At 40.8% G+C, this 17,581-nt stretch overlaps 1 protein-coding gene across 1 annotated transcript; it reads left to right on the top strand.

Annotated features, from left to right (window-relative positions):
- Window positions 1-1,837: 1,837 nt before the first annotated feature.
- Window positions 1,838-13,129, top strand: RAX (retina and anterior neural fold homeobox; the record flags this gene model as incomplete). The annotated part of the gene is made up of 3 exons (XM_081940467.1): window positions 1,838-2,162; window positions 5,347-5,585; window positions 12,677-13,129. The coding sequence occupies 3 exons, from the start codon at window positions 1,838-1,840 to the stop codon at window positions 13,127-13,129; spliced, it is 1,017 nt and encodes a 338-aa protein (XP_081796593.1).
- Window positions 13,130-17,581: the final 4,452 nt, after the last annotated feature.

The following is a 17,581-nucleotide window of genomic DNA, read 5'->3' as shown; positions in this document are numbered from 1 at the left end:
CTTTCTTTCCATTCCTTCCTTCCTCCCTCCCTTTTCTTCTTCCTTCCTTCCTTCCTTTCCATTCCTCCCTCCCTTTCTTTCTTTCTTTCTTTCTTTCTTTCTTTCTTTCTTTCTTTCTTTCTTCTTTCTTTTTCTTTCTTTCTTAGAATCGTTACAACCAGGCGTGGGAACGCGTAGCGGTTAATTCGTGCGCGCAATCGATTTAACACAGATTAAGAAATTGCCCTTTAAATGGGATTTTAAACGGAGGCTTAAGCTACATCGAACTGTAGTTCCGTCCCGAGTGGAATTCCCGTCGCAGGATAAAACGGTTGTCCTCCTCACCCAAGGTCGCTCACCTAAGGACACCCTGTCGGTTACCGGGCTTAAAGTCGGCTTTAAAATCGCGCCTTTGCTCTGCTAGGCAGTCCGTGAAGTTAAGTAAACTTTATAGGATTCGCTGGTGTGAAAGAGACGTGAGAAATCGTTTATGGGCGGGTGGGGGGGAGGCCAAGTGGAAGAGAAGAATAAAATTATGCTTGAAAAGTCACCTTTTAATTCATCCCTTCGCCCTGATTATTACTCGTTGTATTTATGTTTTATTATTTGATTTAAATAAATGGAAAACTCTGGGATTCGGCGGCCCCTTCAGTCAGGCTGTTTAAGAGGAACTTGTGGGAAACTCCTCCGCGTCGCTCGACTTAGACATCGCGAGGCCGCTCCTGCCCTTCGCTTCTTTTCCTAGCCCGGTGTCGGAAACCAGCCAAAGAAAAGGTCCAGAACTGGCCGGAGCTAATTTCTCGCATTGCAAAGAGCAACTTTTCTTTTAAAGCTCCCTTCTCTAAAAATATCGGATCAAATCACAGTTTATCTTTTAAGACAGTTTTTTTTAATATAAAAATGAGGGAAGGTCGGAGGGTGGTGCTTGTTTTTTTTTTTTTTTTTTTGCAGGATTTCCAAATCATTTTTTTTTAAAAATAAACTTGCTCTCCTTTCTGTTAATTTTTTGGGTTGACTCTGGCCAGGATCTTTCTCTTGCTCTCTAAATCAATTTATTGTGGGTGTCCCCCTCTGCCCGGAACGATCGCAACTGAAAGATAACGAATTGCCTCGAAGAAGAAGAAGAAGAAGAAGAAGAAGAAGAAGAAGAAGAGGAGGAGGAGGAGGAGGAGGAGGAGGAGGAGGAGGAGGAGGAGGAGGAGGAGGAGGAGGAGGAGGAGGAAGAAGAAGAAGAAGAAGAAGAAGAAGAAGAAGAAGAAGAAGAAGAAGAAGAAAGGGGGGTTGCTCCTCATCGGCCCCCCCCCCCCCGGGTTTCCCGGGGACCGCGTCCTCCTTTCCTCCCCGGCTGGTCAATTTCAGCGGGTCAATTTCCCTTTAGAGCGAGGGGGCGGGGCTTCTGGGGGAGGGCGGGGCCTCTCCTCCACTCCGGGCTCTCCTGCCAGCCCTTCCCGGGGGCCAAAAAGCCTCCGAGCTCAGTTTAGCCCGCAGGACAGGACTGGCGGGGGCGGCAAAGGCAGCGTCCAGGCCCAAGGCGGCTTGAAGCCCGGCATGCGCCTGCCTGGGCGAGAGCCCGTCCCGCCGGCTGAAGCGGGTGGCCCGATTGCCCGCCGCTCTCCTGCTCCCCGGGCGCCTTCGAGCCCCTGTGAAGGCGGCTGGGCTGAAGCGGCACCGCCGACCGCGCTCGCTTCGGACGCCGAGCGGAGCCTCGTCCGTCGGGGCCGAGGCTGATCCGCCACCCAGAAGAACCCCTCTCCCCCCTCCAGCGCCTCGGCCTTTCCCTGGCGCGGAGATCGGGCGGGCCGGCGTCTGGGTTGCGCCCGGAGCCGGGAGGAGGCTGGTCCGCCACCCGGCGCTCTTCATGCACCTGCCGCTTCAGGAGGCGCTCCTGAGCATGGGCGACGCCGGGGGAGGCGGCGGGGGCTTCTCGCTGGCTGGGCCCCTGCTGAGGAGCCCCGTGCCGGGAGGTCCCCCGTCTCGTCTCCACAGCATCGAGGCCATCCTGGGATTTACCAAAGAGGATCCCCGTTTGGGTGGCTTCCAAGGCCAGGAGGGCAACGGCGGGGCCAAGCCGGGCAAAGAGGCGGACGAGAAGACGGGCGCCGGCGCGGAAGGCTTCTCCCAAATGCCCGCCCAGGAGGCGCTGAGGCAGGAGCAGGCGAGCCCCAGGACGGGACGCTTCGGAGGTGAGAGGGGCTTGGGGGGGGGGGGAGAGAATAACCATCAGTCCGTTTTCTGGGCCCCATAAAACTTGGATCCCAACATCGCTACTTCCCAGCCCAGAATTTTGGGAGGTCTCAGGTGGCCTCCGTGAAAGTCACATTCTTTGAAATTCCCTTCTGTAACTCAGAGAACGATTGTTTCAAGATCAGCCCCTTTTTTCTATCGCCTTAAATTATTCGTAAAAAAATAATAAAAGTGGGATGCACATTAATAAGTCAATAAAGTTTTACCGATCTAAAGCTCATTTCCGTGATTTAAGCTTAACTGCAGCAAATTTGCTAGGGCTAAACTTGAATCACTGAAATAAGCTTGAGAGCAAGTTAAAAAAAATATTTATTTATTAACATGTGTCCTGCCTTTATGACATTAATTGGGAACTCCCTTAGGACTGAGGTGCATATTCCATTCCTCATGCTTATCAGAAGGTGACAAATATTAGGCTAGCTAACCTTAAGGGCTTTTGTTGGGACACATTTATAATACAGGTGTTTTTAATCACCTTGGAAGATCTGTTAGCGATGTTTTCCAGCACCTGCGCAGTCCAGATACATTGGACCTTCTCATAAAGTTTCCAGCCAGGGACGCAAGAAAGTTACAGTCCCAACGGATCACTTTGAGAAAGGCCCTGTTGAAGATAGATCCCTACCAATAAAGGAGAATATTTATAACTCAGGGTTGAAATGAGGAGTTCTTGGTGCTCTCTGAGCTTGGTTGTCTAGCACTGATGATATTAACTAGTTTGGGTAACGAAAGATCTGCAAGAAAACAACCAACCTTAGACAATATCAAGTAACCCTCAAATTGGTCCCTGTTCTGTTGGAAACATGTGATCATTTCCAAAGTAGTTTTCCTGGCTAAAGACATCCTTCCATTTTCAGAATAGCCTTCATGCTTTTTTGAAACTTGCCTGGTTCTCTGCTTCTCTTCTCCTATGGGCGCTGCCCTCCGATATGTGATTTCACCCAAAATGTCAAAAGAGCACGGAGCTGGTGCTCAGTATGGGGCTGATGGATCACATACCCCAAAAGACCTTGCAGTTTTAATCAGCGTCATTTTTAATGAGTTAAAAAATGAAGTGATTTTTTTTTTGTCCTCTGAGAAGAACTTTCTGCAACTCCTTATAGGAAGGGATTTGAGGGAGCGATATATATTAAATAAGCGCATTCTGCATGGCTTTAGAATCCCCCCCCCCCTGGAAGTAATTGGATTAATCTCTCTTAAGATGTCGGTCAGGGCCTCCTAATTCTGTGACTCTCAGATCCTTGGAAATGAAAGAGACGGACATATCAGTCATAACCAAAGTGATCTAGGATAGTGATCACCAACCAGCGGTCCATGAGAAAATTTTGGTGGTCCGCAGAAAAAGCATTTGAATGTTTTATATTGCACTAAATACTATTTACCTTTTAAAAAAATCATATTAGTGGTCTGCGGGATTTAAAATTATGACTTTAGTGGTCCCCGAGGACCTCTTACCTAGGATGCCTTGACTTTAGAAGAACAGTCTTATGAGGAAGTCATAAGACTTAGGATTACACTTAGCTCCCAGTTCAAATACTCCTGCTGGGCAAAGCCAAGGTCTTTTCACAATTTTGTCATGCAAACCACGTCATCCTTAGGAGCATCTGATGGACGACTGCTGTGAGAACCAGAAATTGGACTAATACAGGAAGTCACTAGGAGCAAGTTCAGAGACAATGGGTCCTTGTGGTAGAATGATGGTGACAATCTTTCAACCTGGGGAAAGAAAAGACATGGCTTGTGGTGTAGAATGACTGTAGGATTAAGCTCTTCCTTGTTTGAGAGGTCTTCAGTAGAATACCCAAGCAAGACTAGTGTCCACAACTCCCGTTACTTATCCAAAGTAACTGAATTCTGGGTAGACTTGAGCAAGAGTGGGCTGTAGGCACGTCCAAGATCACAGATTAAGGGAGCAGGGGGAAAAATGAACATCTAGTAGTAGAATATTATTGATTACGACCAGTTGCTTTTAACATGGATGTTATGTCTATGGAGATTCTCAATCACGCAGGTCGTGGTTGTTTCAAAGTGCTTTTTCCAAAAGGCAACTGGACTGTCTTGTTAGTTTTTTTTTGTTGTTTGTTTGAAAACATTTCGCTTCTCATCTAAGAAGCATTTTAGATTCTAGCTGATTGGCGGGATACGGAAGGATTTATACATATAAATCCTTCCATTCCGCACCAGTCAGTTAGAACTGGAAAAGGTTCCTAGATGAGAAGCAAAACAATTTCAAACTGACTCCACTCCCAAGGATCCAATCTGGTCGTGGTGATGATTGCAGCAATGGATCCTGCAACATTATCCTGGGACGCGTATATTTTTCCTTCGTCCATGAAAAACAAGGAAATCCAGGTGCCTTTTAGACAAAGCACCATTGGGACAACATAGAATTTCAAAATAAATTGATAAAAGAGGAAGCAAAAGCAAAGAACTTAACATTTGCCTAACACAGTGTTTCTCAAACTTGGCGACTTTAAGTCCTGTGGACTTCAACTCCCAGAATTCCCCAGCCAGCTATGCTGGCTGGGGGATTCTGGGAGTTGAAGTCCACAGGACTTAAAGTCGCCAAGTTTGAGAAACACTGGCCTAACAGCAGAACAGGTTCTATCAATACATATTGAGAAAATGCTTGATAAGGCTGTGCAGTGATTTGATCTGAATTTCAAGAAGAGTTTGGATAGGATAGAAAGAGCACCGGTTGGCAATCCATTAAAACAGCCGCATCCATTCCCAGTATGAGGCAGTTCCTGGTGGGCAGGAAAGTGTGGCTCGTTTAAGGAATTGCTGACGCTGTGTTTGAACTCCTGCATAACTTCAAGCAACTTCTTGAATTCAAATCCAAAGCACCGCACAATTCAGCGCTTAATAGAAAATACACAATTTCCTCTTAGAAAAATCACTATTTGGAGTGTGCATCAGTAGCTAGAGACTCTCCTGTAACTCTTCATGAAAGCTATTTCAAATAAAACAAATAAGCAACTGAAGGAACTGTCTGGAAAATAAATAAATAAATAAAAGGATGTTGAAATCAATAGGTTTTGCGTGGTTATGCTTGGCATCAATTGAGCATTCTGGTGTAAATCCACTTAAAGGTCGATCAAACTTTCCCTGCTTCTCACTTCTCAGATTCTTATTGTACCAAACATTCGGACAACTGCTTGAGCCCGGAGCTGGCTGTTTGTAACAGTGACGGCAAACTCTTAGATGAAGACCAACCCAAGAAGAAGCATAGAAGGAACCGTACCACCTTCACCACTTATCAACTACACGAGCTGGAGCGAGCTTTTGAAAAATCTCACTATCCTGATGTTTACAGCCGAGAAGAGCTTGCCATGAAAGTCAATCTACCTGAAGTCAGAGTTCAGGTGAAAGACATGCCCTTCCCTTCCCTTCCCTTCTAATGGTGATCTAATAGCACCGTGAAATTTAGAATTACTGATCTCTTTCTTCTTCCTTCATTAGAGCATTGCAATCCCACAGCAGCCTTTATTTTACTAATCCATTTTAAAGACACTCTCTTTGTTTCTTTTCTTTTTCTTTTTTGCCCCTCTGGAGCTAATTTCAGATTTGCACCCAGGTTAAATGGTTTGTAAAGGGATTTTCTCTAATCTCTCTCTGTGTGTGTGTGTGTGTTCTAACATTTCAGACTGTAATTATTAGTATTTGGTTTCAGCACCTGTAACTTGTGGTCCTTCCACTCATAGCATTTCGAGCCCATAAAATTACCTAAAACCACACGTGCAAAAATGCATTCTTCCCTTGTTTTCCTTTCGGTAATATTCACCTTGTCCCAAATGTAAGCTTGTTCCATATTGTTTCTGCATACATTGGGGGATAATTGTATGTATTTGGCGTGCCCTGTCCCAAATTTCCACATTTCTGCAAGCACTTTTCAGGAAGATTTGCCTGATGATATAAAACTACTTTCACGTTTTTTTGATTCAAGGACTTCATTACAAAATTTGGAGAGCTATCAAAGCCCAAGGATAATTGTGTTCTCATTCAGTGTTAATTTGAGCAATATAAATGAGGCTGGTTTGTGTTAAAACCTGATCCAAGTGAATTTCTTCCTAGCCCTACTATAAGCTGAAGTTTATTTATTCACTGGATCCTATAAATCTGGGGATGGAAGGAGAGGTCAAAAAATGGAAGATAGATAGACGTTTAATGAATTACTTTTTAAACTAGAATATTACACTGTAGAAGACAGCATGATTAGTTGATATTCCACTTTTGCTTTTAGTGCTTCGTTCCTTTAGCTGTTATTTTTTTCCCTTTGTTATTGTTGTTAGTTGCAAAATCATGTCCGACCCATCACGACCCCATGGACAAAATTTCTCCAGGCCTTTCTGTCCTCTACCATATCCCAGAGTCCATTTAATCTCACACCGACTGCTTTGGTGACTCCATCCAGCCACCTCATTTTCTGTCATCCCCTTCTTCTTTTGCCCTTAATCTTTCCCAGCATTAGGCTCTTCTCCAGTGAGTCCTTCCTTCTCATTAGGTGGCCAAAGTATTTGAGTGTCCTCTTCAGGATCTGGCCTTCTAAAGAACAGTAAAGGTTGATCTCCTCTAGGACTGACCGGTTTAATCGCCTTGCAGTCCAAGGGACTCGGAGGAGTTTTCTCCAGCACCAGAGTTCAAAGGCCTCAATTCTTTGGTGCTCAGCTTTTCTTATGGTCCAACTTTCACAGCCATACATTGCAACTGGGAAAACCATAGCCTTGACTATACTCACTTTTGTTGGCAGGGTGATGTCTCTCCTTTTTAGTATGCTGTCTATTTTTTCCTGCAACTTCAAAATCAGGGTGCCTCTTTCTTCCAAATAAACACTTTCAAATTTGCTTGGGGTTTACTTGAAGGTAGTTATTTAGCTAATTATGGAACTTTTGAAGCTGAAATTAAGTAAAAGAAAACAAGAGCATACTTTAATCCCTTGCTGTTATATAGTACACATTTTCTTTCATGTCTCATAAAAACTAATTATAACATCATTAACAAGGATCAAACTACTACCGTTCCCATTCTAAAGCAAATACATTTATACCCTTAGCATGAGTCTTTTGAACTGCTTGATCAAATCACAAATAACTCATAAATTGAACCATTAAGTCAAGTTAGTTATTCATTGTGCTTAGCCTGTAACTGCAGTGATTTGGGACAACTGTTCCTTCTTTCCATCAAAATTGGCATTTTTATTTATCTAGGGCAGCCCATTGACTGTCAAACAGAAAAGCATCAAGTACAGAGAACTCTACTGTCCAGCTGTTAAAGCTGTAAGATAATAGACATTTATAATGCTAACAGCTCTGTGTCAACAAATATTGAACAAGAATGCCTGATCTAGAGATTGGAAATTAATTTTGCATGATATACTGTAAAGATGAATAAATGCCTTTTTAGAAAAAGAAATGCCTAATGAACATACAAAGACACGTTATATCAGATTACTAATGCAATATAACTTTTTACTAATATAATATGATTTGTAAACTCTTAATTTGGGGTAGAGTTGGGACGACTGAGTGGAGCTGAGCACTTACTAACCAGATGCCCTTTCTAATGTAATTGCGAGAGCAAAAACATGTAAGAATGAGGTCTATGTTTGCATTACACAGGACAACAAGACTTGGAGAATTTCTCTTTTTTAAAATTGTTTATTAAATATTGTAATGGCAATAGTAAAAACTAATGCAATTAAAAGAAGAGAAAAAGTGTAGAAAGAGTAAAAAGTGGAAAGGAAAGGGACAAACTAGAGAATAGAAAGAAACAAGAATATAGCTTAAAAGGAGGAAAAATACATTAAAATGTGATTTCCAACTTTCATCACAAGAATCATTAACAATTTTAGCAACTTTTCACCTCCTCTTAATTTGCAACTAATGATCTCTTGATCCCATGTTCCACCTCAAATCCAGTGACAAATCCATAAAACTTCACGATTTCAGTCTTGGTATCAGCAAAAATCCATTAAGGGTTGCCTTAATAGAAATAATAGCTTATTTATTTTAAACTTGGTTAAATAAACCAATTTTATATATCTTCCTTTTACTTCTAACAATCTTTAGTCCAGTCAAATCATGTAAACAGAACTTGATTTCTTTTCATTACTTTTTTACCTCTTCTCTCAAAACTTCACCCAAACTTTAAAAAATCTGTTTTGTAAATCCAATATAAAAGAATTATTCAGGTCATTCTCTTGGTTTATTACTTGTTACTTCTATTTTATTTTTAAAGTATCAATCAATTTCTTTGTACGCCCAATTAAATATCTTTTCCATATCATTCTTGGAGCTTATCATTTCTAGATCCACTTTCAATGTCAACTCTTTCTCTGTCTTGTCAGATAAATCTTGCTTCCCTTTTGCCATTTCTTCCAAAATATCTTTTTGCTATATTGTCTCCATATCTAAATAGATTATGGAAAGGACAGGATTGGAAACAGTAACAGGAATTAAAATTGGAGATCAAAACACAATTGAGAAATGTGGCTCATACTGTTTTATGAGCTAGATATACAGAAGACTTCGAAGAGCTCATTTTAAAAAGCAAAAAATCCAAGATAAGATTAAATAGTTAAGACAAAAGGAAAAACAGGAATCATTTTACCTATTTAATGAAAGCAAAAATGGGTTTATAAACTAAGAGACATTATAAGAGAAATTAATGTGGGACAGAGGAATGGCCACTGTCAAAAAAACTCAAACATGGATTTAAGTAATGTTGCTTAGAACACACAGTAGGCTTGAAATATTTCAGCCAATATGTAATTCAGGGTGTATATTCTTATTTGTTGGGGCAATGGATATGGTGAACAATAAATGGGAGAATAATTATTTGTCTTTCATAGATTTTATATGAATAAGTTTTTTGGGGGAGGGTGTTCCCCCCTTTTAATCTCTATTGAATTTGATTTAGAATGACAACGTCATGAGTTTCCTGATCAAAAGTGATAAGAAGTCTTGTGAACAATTTTCAACTGAGACTTTTACACGGTCTATTTAATTATGGGATAGTGAGTTACTTGCTCTTCCATCGGGCACTTTAGTTTTTGGTTAGAGTACTAAAAGCTCGTATAGCATGGATTCTCTCCTTTATAAGTAAATCTTTTGCTCTCTTTTAGTCCTACAGAGTAATTTTTCTGGAATGCTACCTCTGTAATAGATTTTTGTGGAACTTAGTAATTAAGCAAAATTCTTCAAATTAACTATACCTAGAATGCCATTGGTTTAAAGCAAAGATGTAAAGACTTTCTAGTCTTTGTACTTTGTACATTTATGCTAAGACATTATTTATTGTCTGTTCACAACAATGTGAAATCATAGCTGTCGGTTCTTTAGATTATGTTGGCCTTCATATGCCTCAAGTACTTCCTATAAACCTAGGATGCCATAATGTATCAGTATTGTATATGTGCCAGTCCAAGTCATGTGGCCTTTTGCAATTAATAGATGGAAATTATGTCAACCACAGGCTTTCTAAAAGCCAAATTTTAAGGGACGTTTGGAGCCCCAAGAGTTTATGAATGCTAATTGCTTGTTTTATAGGTATACATATGTTGCACCAACATGTTGCATTTCCTGCTTTATGGCAAATGTAACATAGGGTATTTTCCTATCAAAGGTCTGTCTCTCAAGTAATTGTTTGATTAGAGAGACCCAGGTTTCAATCATAAGCTTATGTATTTGGGACATCATTTAGGATGGCTCTTCAAAAGGGAAAAACATTGACAATGTGTATTTTATTTTATTTTATTTATGGTTCATATTTCTAAACCACCCATCTCCCTCAAAGAGGGAGATAATGTTATCCACTAGGCACAACCAGCTAAAGCTATTGCCAATTTGTCAAATGTCTATGAAGATTCTCAATCATCCAGGTCATGGTTGTCCCTAAAGTTCTTTTTTCAAGAGGCAACTGGACTTTCTGTTTTTTCTTTGAAGACGTTTTGCTTCTCATCCAAGAAGCTTCTTCAACTCTGAAGAAGCTTCTTGGATGAGAAGCAAAGCGTCATCAAAGAAAAAACAGAAAGTCCAGTTGCCTCTTGAAAAAGCACCTTTGGGACATGGCAATTCGTCAGTTTTATTTTAATGTGATGGACAATAACACTTCTTAAATATATATTCTGTGGTGGGGGAAGACTCCTATTAACCAAAATGTAATAAGGAAAATTTAAAAATAATAAAATTTAGTCAAAATTTAAATAGAACATCAGTCTGATTGATTGAAATAAATTTAAAGCTTTTTCTTCCTAAGCTTGATCTTTTTATAGACAGGTAATCCTTAGCACACCGGTCTAAGCCCAAGCATGGATTTTAAGCCTTCTAAACTTTGTTCATCCCAGTTTGGGTTCATACGTAATATTCTCTGTGGCTATCCACAACACTGCAATATCACCCAAACATATCCGATCTCCATCAGGGCGCATGGCAATTTATAAAATATAAGATGACAAGATTTTGTCCTGAAGTTTTTACACTCTAGAATTCATCCCTCGGTAGACAGCAAATAAAGAGATCAGAAATAAGGAATAAAGAAGGAAGAACATGTTTGTTTCTGTATCTTCAGTTGTTTATAGTTGTGCGTGTTTGGAAGTTAGGAACAAAGGATTATGGGGCTCTTCTACTTTCTCTCCTCCTCCAATTAATCCAGAAACGGCATTGAATAATCCACTCACCATCAAAAGTGCTCAGTGTAATTTTTTTTTAAAAAAGAGAGAATAATTACTGGAAAATTTTGATAAACGTTACCATTCCAAAACCATTGACCAAAGTTACTTACTTATGAGATGAGCGTCTATATAAATCAGATAGATAGATGATAGATGATCGATAGATGATAGATAGATGATAGATAGATAGATAGATAGATAGATAGATAGATAGATAGATGATAGATAGATAGATAGATAGATGATAGATAGATAGATAGATAGATAGATAGATAGATAGATGATAGATAGATAGATAGATAGATAGATAGATAGATAGATGATAGATAGATAGATGATAGATTGATAGATTGATAGATTGATAGATTGATAGATTGATAGATTGATAGATTGATAGATTGATAGATTGATAGATTGATAGATGATAGATGATTGATAGACAGATGATAGATAGATGATAGATAGATAGATGTATAGATAGATAGATAGATAGATAGATAGATAGATAGATAGATAGATGATAGATAGATAGATAGATAGATAGATAGATAGATAGATAGATAACAAAATATTGCTCCAAAGACTTCTTTCTTGAATCTTTGGGCTGGGAGAAACTTGACATCTATGTTCAAGGTCACCCCTAAAAGTACCAGAAGTTTTTAAAGTTAGGAAAGAAGCCTACCTTTCCGTAAATTACAGTCTGAACTACTAAATGCATACAATTTAGATAAGACAAAGGATCATTCAGGATTTCCCTTTCCTCCAGTCCAAAAAGTTCACTAGAGAAGCTTGGCTGTCTTATTGTCTCTCTCGTGATGATTCATGGATATGGCCTAAAACACTTGGGAGATGTGTTTATCAGTTGAAAATGAAGTCTTCCTCAGATTTAGCTCAGCTCTTGGGGCTCCCTACTGTATTTTTAAAAAAATCCCTTTCTTCTTCCTCTAACACAGCACTCCCCAACCTTTTGGGCACCAAGGTTGTTTCATGAAAGACATTTTTTTCCACGGACTGGGGGCGGGAGGGGAGTTTACAGTAGGTCTGAGGTGGAGCTGAGGCAGAGAGGCTTAACCTCAGTTTCACTCACTTGCCCACTGCTCACTTCCAGCTGTGCGGGCTGGTCCCCTGGTTCCTAAAGGCCATTGAGCACTGGCAGTCTGAGGCCCAGGGGTTGGGGACCCCTGCTCTAACACAGGGGTCCCCAACTCCCGGTCTGTGGACCAGTGGTGAAATCTAATTTTTCCCTCCACACCAGTTCTGTGGGCATCGCTTGTTGTGGGGGGGAGGGGGTCATGTGACTGGGTGGGCGTAGTCAACTTTTTTTTTTTTCACTTTCAGCTATTATTATTTTTTTAGCTTTTTAAAGCATTTTTCCCTGCCGAATAAACCGGCAGGGAAAAAATGCTTTAAAAAGCAGGAAAAAAAACTTCTGACGATCGCGCAGTTTACAGTTGAGCCGCGTGATCCTCAGAAGTTTTTTTTTTTTTTTACTACCGGTTCACAGGACAATCGTCCCTACCGGTTCAGCCAAACCGGGAGGATTTCACCCCTGCTGTGTGTGACCCATCTATGAGAATGTAGGTAGGCCACAAAATGCCCCCTCTGGTCCACGGAAAACCTCTCTCCACAGAACCTGTCCCTGGTGCCCAAAAGGTTGTGGACTGCTGCTGTAACATACGCACCGTCATAGTAACAGTCATTTAATAACAGGGCGTAGTACTATTTTATGACGTGAATGGCCTCCTTCTCTGGCGTGTGACTAATTCTGAATTCTGCTTCCCCTAGGTTTGGTTTCAGAACCGGAGAGCGAAATGGAGGCGTCAGGAGAAGCTGGAAATGACCTCCATGAAGCTGCAGGATTCGCCCATCCTCTCCTTTAACCGCTCTCCTCAACCTTCTGCCATTGGGACTATTGGTAGCAACCTGCCCTTGGAGTCATGGCTCAACCCACCCATGTCGAACAGTAGCCCCCTCCAAACTTTGCCTGGGTTTGTGTCCTCTCCGCAGAGTCTCCCTAGCAGCTACACCCCTCCTCCTTTCCTAAACTCTCCCCCCATGGGACACACTTTGCAGCCCCTGGGGGTCATGGGGCCGCCGCCACCTTATCAATGTGGGACAAACTTTGTGGATAAATTCCCATTGGAAGAAGTGGATCCCCGGAATACCAGCATTGCATCCTTAAGGATGAAAGCGAAGGAGCACATCCAGTCCTTTGGCAAACCGTGGCAGACAATCTGAACTGTGTTTGGAAGAGGTCTCGTTTCTAGCATCTTCTCTTGGACGGATAAAGAGAGCCATTGTTCTCGAGAGTGAATTTCAGGGTAGAAGTAAAATGAATGCTCAACAATTAATCAGTGGAACGACTTGCTCCATCACCGGAAGTGTTTAAGGAGAGATTGGACAACCATTTGTCTGAAATGATATAGGAGTTCCTGCTTGAGCAGGAGGCTAGACTAGAAGACCTCCAAGGTCCCTTCCGATTCTGTGATTCTGACAAGCCATCAGTTGCCTCCTTCCATTTCCCTAGTTAGTTCTAGGTTTCCTTTGGATGGGATTGTAGGATTTTTTTTTTAAAAAAATGATCTCATCATTTGATATCTTGGCTGGATAAAACAAAGACAATTGTAACTTTCCTAGGTGAATTTTGTAAACATTAAAGCACAGATATTTTTGCATTATAGTCTAAAATGGTTGACTTGTGTCTGAAATCATAACTGAATCTGTTGTAATGTAATGCATTCTACAGTTTCATAATTTCTTCAGCAGCTGTTAGCCAACTAAATAGTAAAAGATATGGGATGCTTATCAATAGGGTGGAGGATGAAAATACGGGTAGGGTAATTACTACTTTTTTTCTCTGCATATTTTTTATCAGTTCATAATATAAAATACAAAAGCAAATAATAGGAAAAATAGGGGAGGGGGAAAAGGAAGGGAAAAGTGTAGAAAAGAAGGGAAAAAGAAAAAAAAAGGCATTGACTTCCGATTCCCTCTGGTGCAATAGAACAAGATAGTAACGTCAAACATCAACTTTTTACTTTTACATAATAGCAAATCTATCTAATTGGTAAAACCAAAAATCAAAGTTTCGTTTTTTTCCATCTCAAGCACAAAGTCCAGAAGCGGTTTCCAAGTAGAAACAAAAGTCATTGTGTGTTTTTTCCTTTAATCGAAGTAGTCAATTTGGCCAATTCTGCTAACTCCATCAAATTTTGTAGCCATTAATCCACTGTGGGAATCAAAGTGTCCTTCCATTTTTGTGCATAAAGTAAATTTGCTGCTGTCAACACACATAACATCAAAATTCCAAAAAGTTTTTCCAAGTCCTTTTCCTTTAAACCCCAAAGAAAAGTTTCTGGTTTTATCTTTATATTCACTTTAAGAATCTTCTGTATTAGGATATGAATCCTACTCCAATATTTCATTGCTTTATTACATGTTCATCATAAATGATAAAAACTCCCTTCTTTGCATTTACATTTCCAACATTAATTGGAAATACGGTACCTTTATATATTCTTGACAATTTGGTGTTAAATACCAGTGATATCATCATTTTATATTAAAAAAATTCTTTTAAATTATAATTTAGTATAAACTTTAAACCATTCGTCCACACATTCTCCCATTGCTCAAGCATTACATTACATCCAAAGTTCCTTGCTCACTGAATCATGCAATGAATGTCCCAAATTCAAATGTAATAATGTTTTATAGACCTTAGCAATATACTATGTTCACCACCACCACGATACGTTAGGATTTCCAATTCATTTTTAACAAAGTCACACCCATAACACTTTTTGTGCAATTTAAATCTTTCTTTAATTGTTAAATATGTAAACCAATGACAGATGTGTCCTTCTGATTCTAGCTCTTAGACTTTGAGGAAGGATCACCAAAATTAAAAGATATTATTTGACCGTAAGTCCACCAGTCTGGCTTCACCACCATTTCTTTTTTGAAAAATGCTTCCTGGAGGACACTCAAAGAAGCATCTTTGTAGAAAACCTTCTTTTATATTTATTCCAAACACTTAGAATGGCACATCTAACAAAGTAGTTGTTAAAATTAACCTTCACTTTAAGCTTGTCATACAATAAATAACCGTGCTATCCAACTCTTAATTCATGAGCTTCTAGATCAAGTAGCCTCTTATTCTGGAGTAGTGGGTAACTACTACTCTAGGATTGTAGTCTCTAAAGTGGGGTCTACACACCTCAGCAAAAGACAAGCTACTTGTGTGTAGAAAGTAAACCTCATCATGATTATGGTTGCCTGCACCATTCCTTTTTCTTGTGAAGAAACAATTCTGCCATGTTCTTACTGGGAAAACTGAACCTCGTGCACCCTGTCCAGTTCTGGGTGCTACTTTTTAAGAAAGATTCAAAGAAACTGGAGCAGATGCTGAGCAGAGCAACAAAAATGACTTGAAATTCAGCCTTATGAGGAGGAAATGGTTAGGAGGAAGGGGGGGAGGGACTAAGAGTAAGAGGGGAGAGGGGAGTAAAAGGAGGAGGAGACCATCATTAGTAAATAACTCATTCCCACTGCATTCAACGATTAGGTTTCTCGACATAACCCCTTCCTTCCTTCCTTCCTTCCTTCCTTCCTTCCTTCCTTCCTTCCTTCCTTCCTTCCTTCCTTCCTTCCTTTCTTTCTTTCTTTCTTCAAATAATATAAACACCAAGCAAAATCCAGGTAGAGTTATTCTGAGCTTCTTTCTCATGTCTTCCTCTTTCTCAGGAATTATTTCTCATTTTTCTTCTAACAGTTCATCCGTTTGTTCATCCCCCACCCCATTTCTTTATACCTCCTGAAATTCCAACCCTCTCTTCCACCTTCTTCCAACTCAATCCTTCTAATCCAGAGAGGGTTGCTAATTTTTTTACTACCGGTTTGGGCCCACTCCTGCATGCGCTCGTGCTACATTTCTGCGCATGTACGGAAGTGTCCGGGCGGGTGGACAGAGCCGTCACCGCTACTACTGGTTCGGCTGATCCGGGCTGAACCGGCAGCAACCCAATTTTGTTCTAATCCCTAGTAAAGCACCAGACCGGAGGTTCAACTTTCCTCTCTCATCACTCAAGGATGCCTAGTTGGTAATCCTCTGTCCTCTCACCCAGAGAAAGGAGCCCTTTTTTCTTCCTTCTGCAAAAGTCCAATCACTCCCCTCTTATGCCTTATTTTAATTGTGAGGTTTCTGACATGAATAAACAGGCATTTCTCTCTTGGGGGGGGGGGGATCTCCCACTCTCTCGCCTTCTATTGGCTTTCCTTCTGCTTTTTCCACCATCCCACACACTATAAATATCAGCCGATACATAAAATCAACCCCAGACGAAATCTTGGGACCACCTCACCTGTAAAAAACACAAAGTGATGGTATTCAATCACATCCCCTTGGATGCAGTAGTGAAATTCAAATTTTTTTTACTACCAGTTCTGTGGGCGTGGCTTGGTGGGCGTGGCAGGAGGCTTGGTGGGTGTGGCAGGAGAAGGATATTGCAAAATCTCAATTCCCATCCCACTCTCGGGCCAGCCAGAGGTGGTAGTTGCCGGTTCTCCGAACTACTCAAAATTTCCACGGAACCTGTCAGAACCTGCTGAATTTCACCCCTGCATGGATGCCATTTTTTTTAAATCCCATCTCCACAGATGCTCCTAATGGAAGTGATTCTTAGCGAGAGCCTGCTTTCAGATTTCCAAATGAATCTTGAAATGTACAGTATATTAAAAGTAACTCCCAGATATGAAAAAGTCCACATTTATCATCTGTCATTGTCAGATTGGAATAAAAACGTCGGTGTGCTGGGAAGTGGTCTATCACAGGGACTAAGGTCAGCGCAATTAATAAAAGTGCATGGTAAGGTGATAAGGGGATTCTTTTTAAAAATGTGTAATTAAGACAGGGACATGGTGGCTCAGTGGCTAAGATGCTGAGCTTGTTGATCAGAAAGGTCGGCGGTTCGAATCCCTAGCGCCGTGCAACAGAGTGAGCTCCCGTTACTTGTCCCAGCTTCTGCCAACCTAGCAGTTCGAAAGCATGTAAAAATGCAAGTAGAAAAATAGGCACCACCTTTGGTGGGAAAGTAACAGCGTCCGTGTGCCTTCGGCATTTAGTCATGCCGGCCACATGACCACGGAGACGTCTTTGGACAGCGCTGACACTTCGGCTTTGAAATGGAGATGGGCATTATCCCCTAGAGTCGGGAACGACTAGCACATATGTGCGAGGGGAACCTTTACCTTTAATTAATGCAGGCCTTTGACTCCAAACTTTTAATCTCCTATAACGGGCATTCTAAGAAATTAAAGAAGTAGCATTTGGCTGACCACAGAAAGTTCTTTTGAAAAAAAAGTTTGGAGACAAAAACAACTTTTAGTTGGAACTGGTTGGGCTGACTTAAATCAGGGATGTTTAACACCATGTGTCTTCAACCTGCAGTTTTAATTAAAGACATTTTAAAAATGTTAATTTTGCAAAATTCATCTCAATCTTTAGAGCATCTTAATAATATTCAACCGAATTTCAAGCTATTTAGCTCTCATCAGCTAACCATACCCTTACTGGGATTTGAACCTGGGCTGTTTTACATGTTAGGCAGTTATATTAGCCTCTAAGCCACAAGCTCTCCTCCCTTATCTATATATTTACACTTTTCCTATCTCCCATTTGGTCAATGTCCC

The sequence above is a fragment of the Natrix helvetica genome (assembly GCF_964273705.1).
Source record: "Natrix helvetica genome assembly, chromosome: 2".
Classification (NCBI taxonomy): Eukaryota; Metazoa; Chordata; class Lepidosauria; order Squamata; family Natricidae; genus Natrix; species Natrix helvetica.
This window is presented reverse-complemented; position numbering and strand designations above follow the sequence as displayed.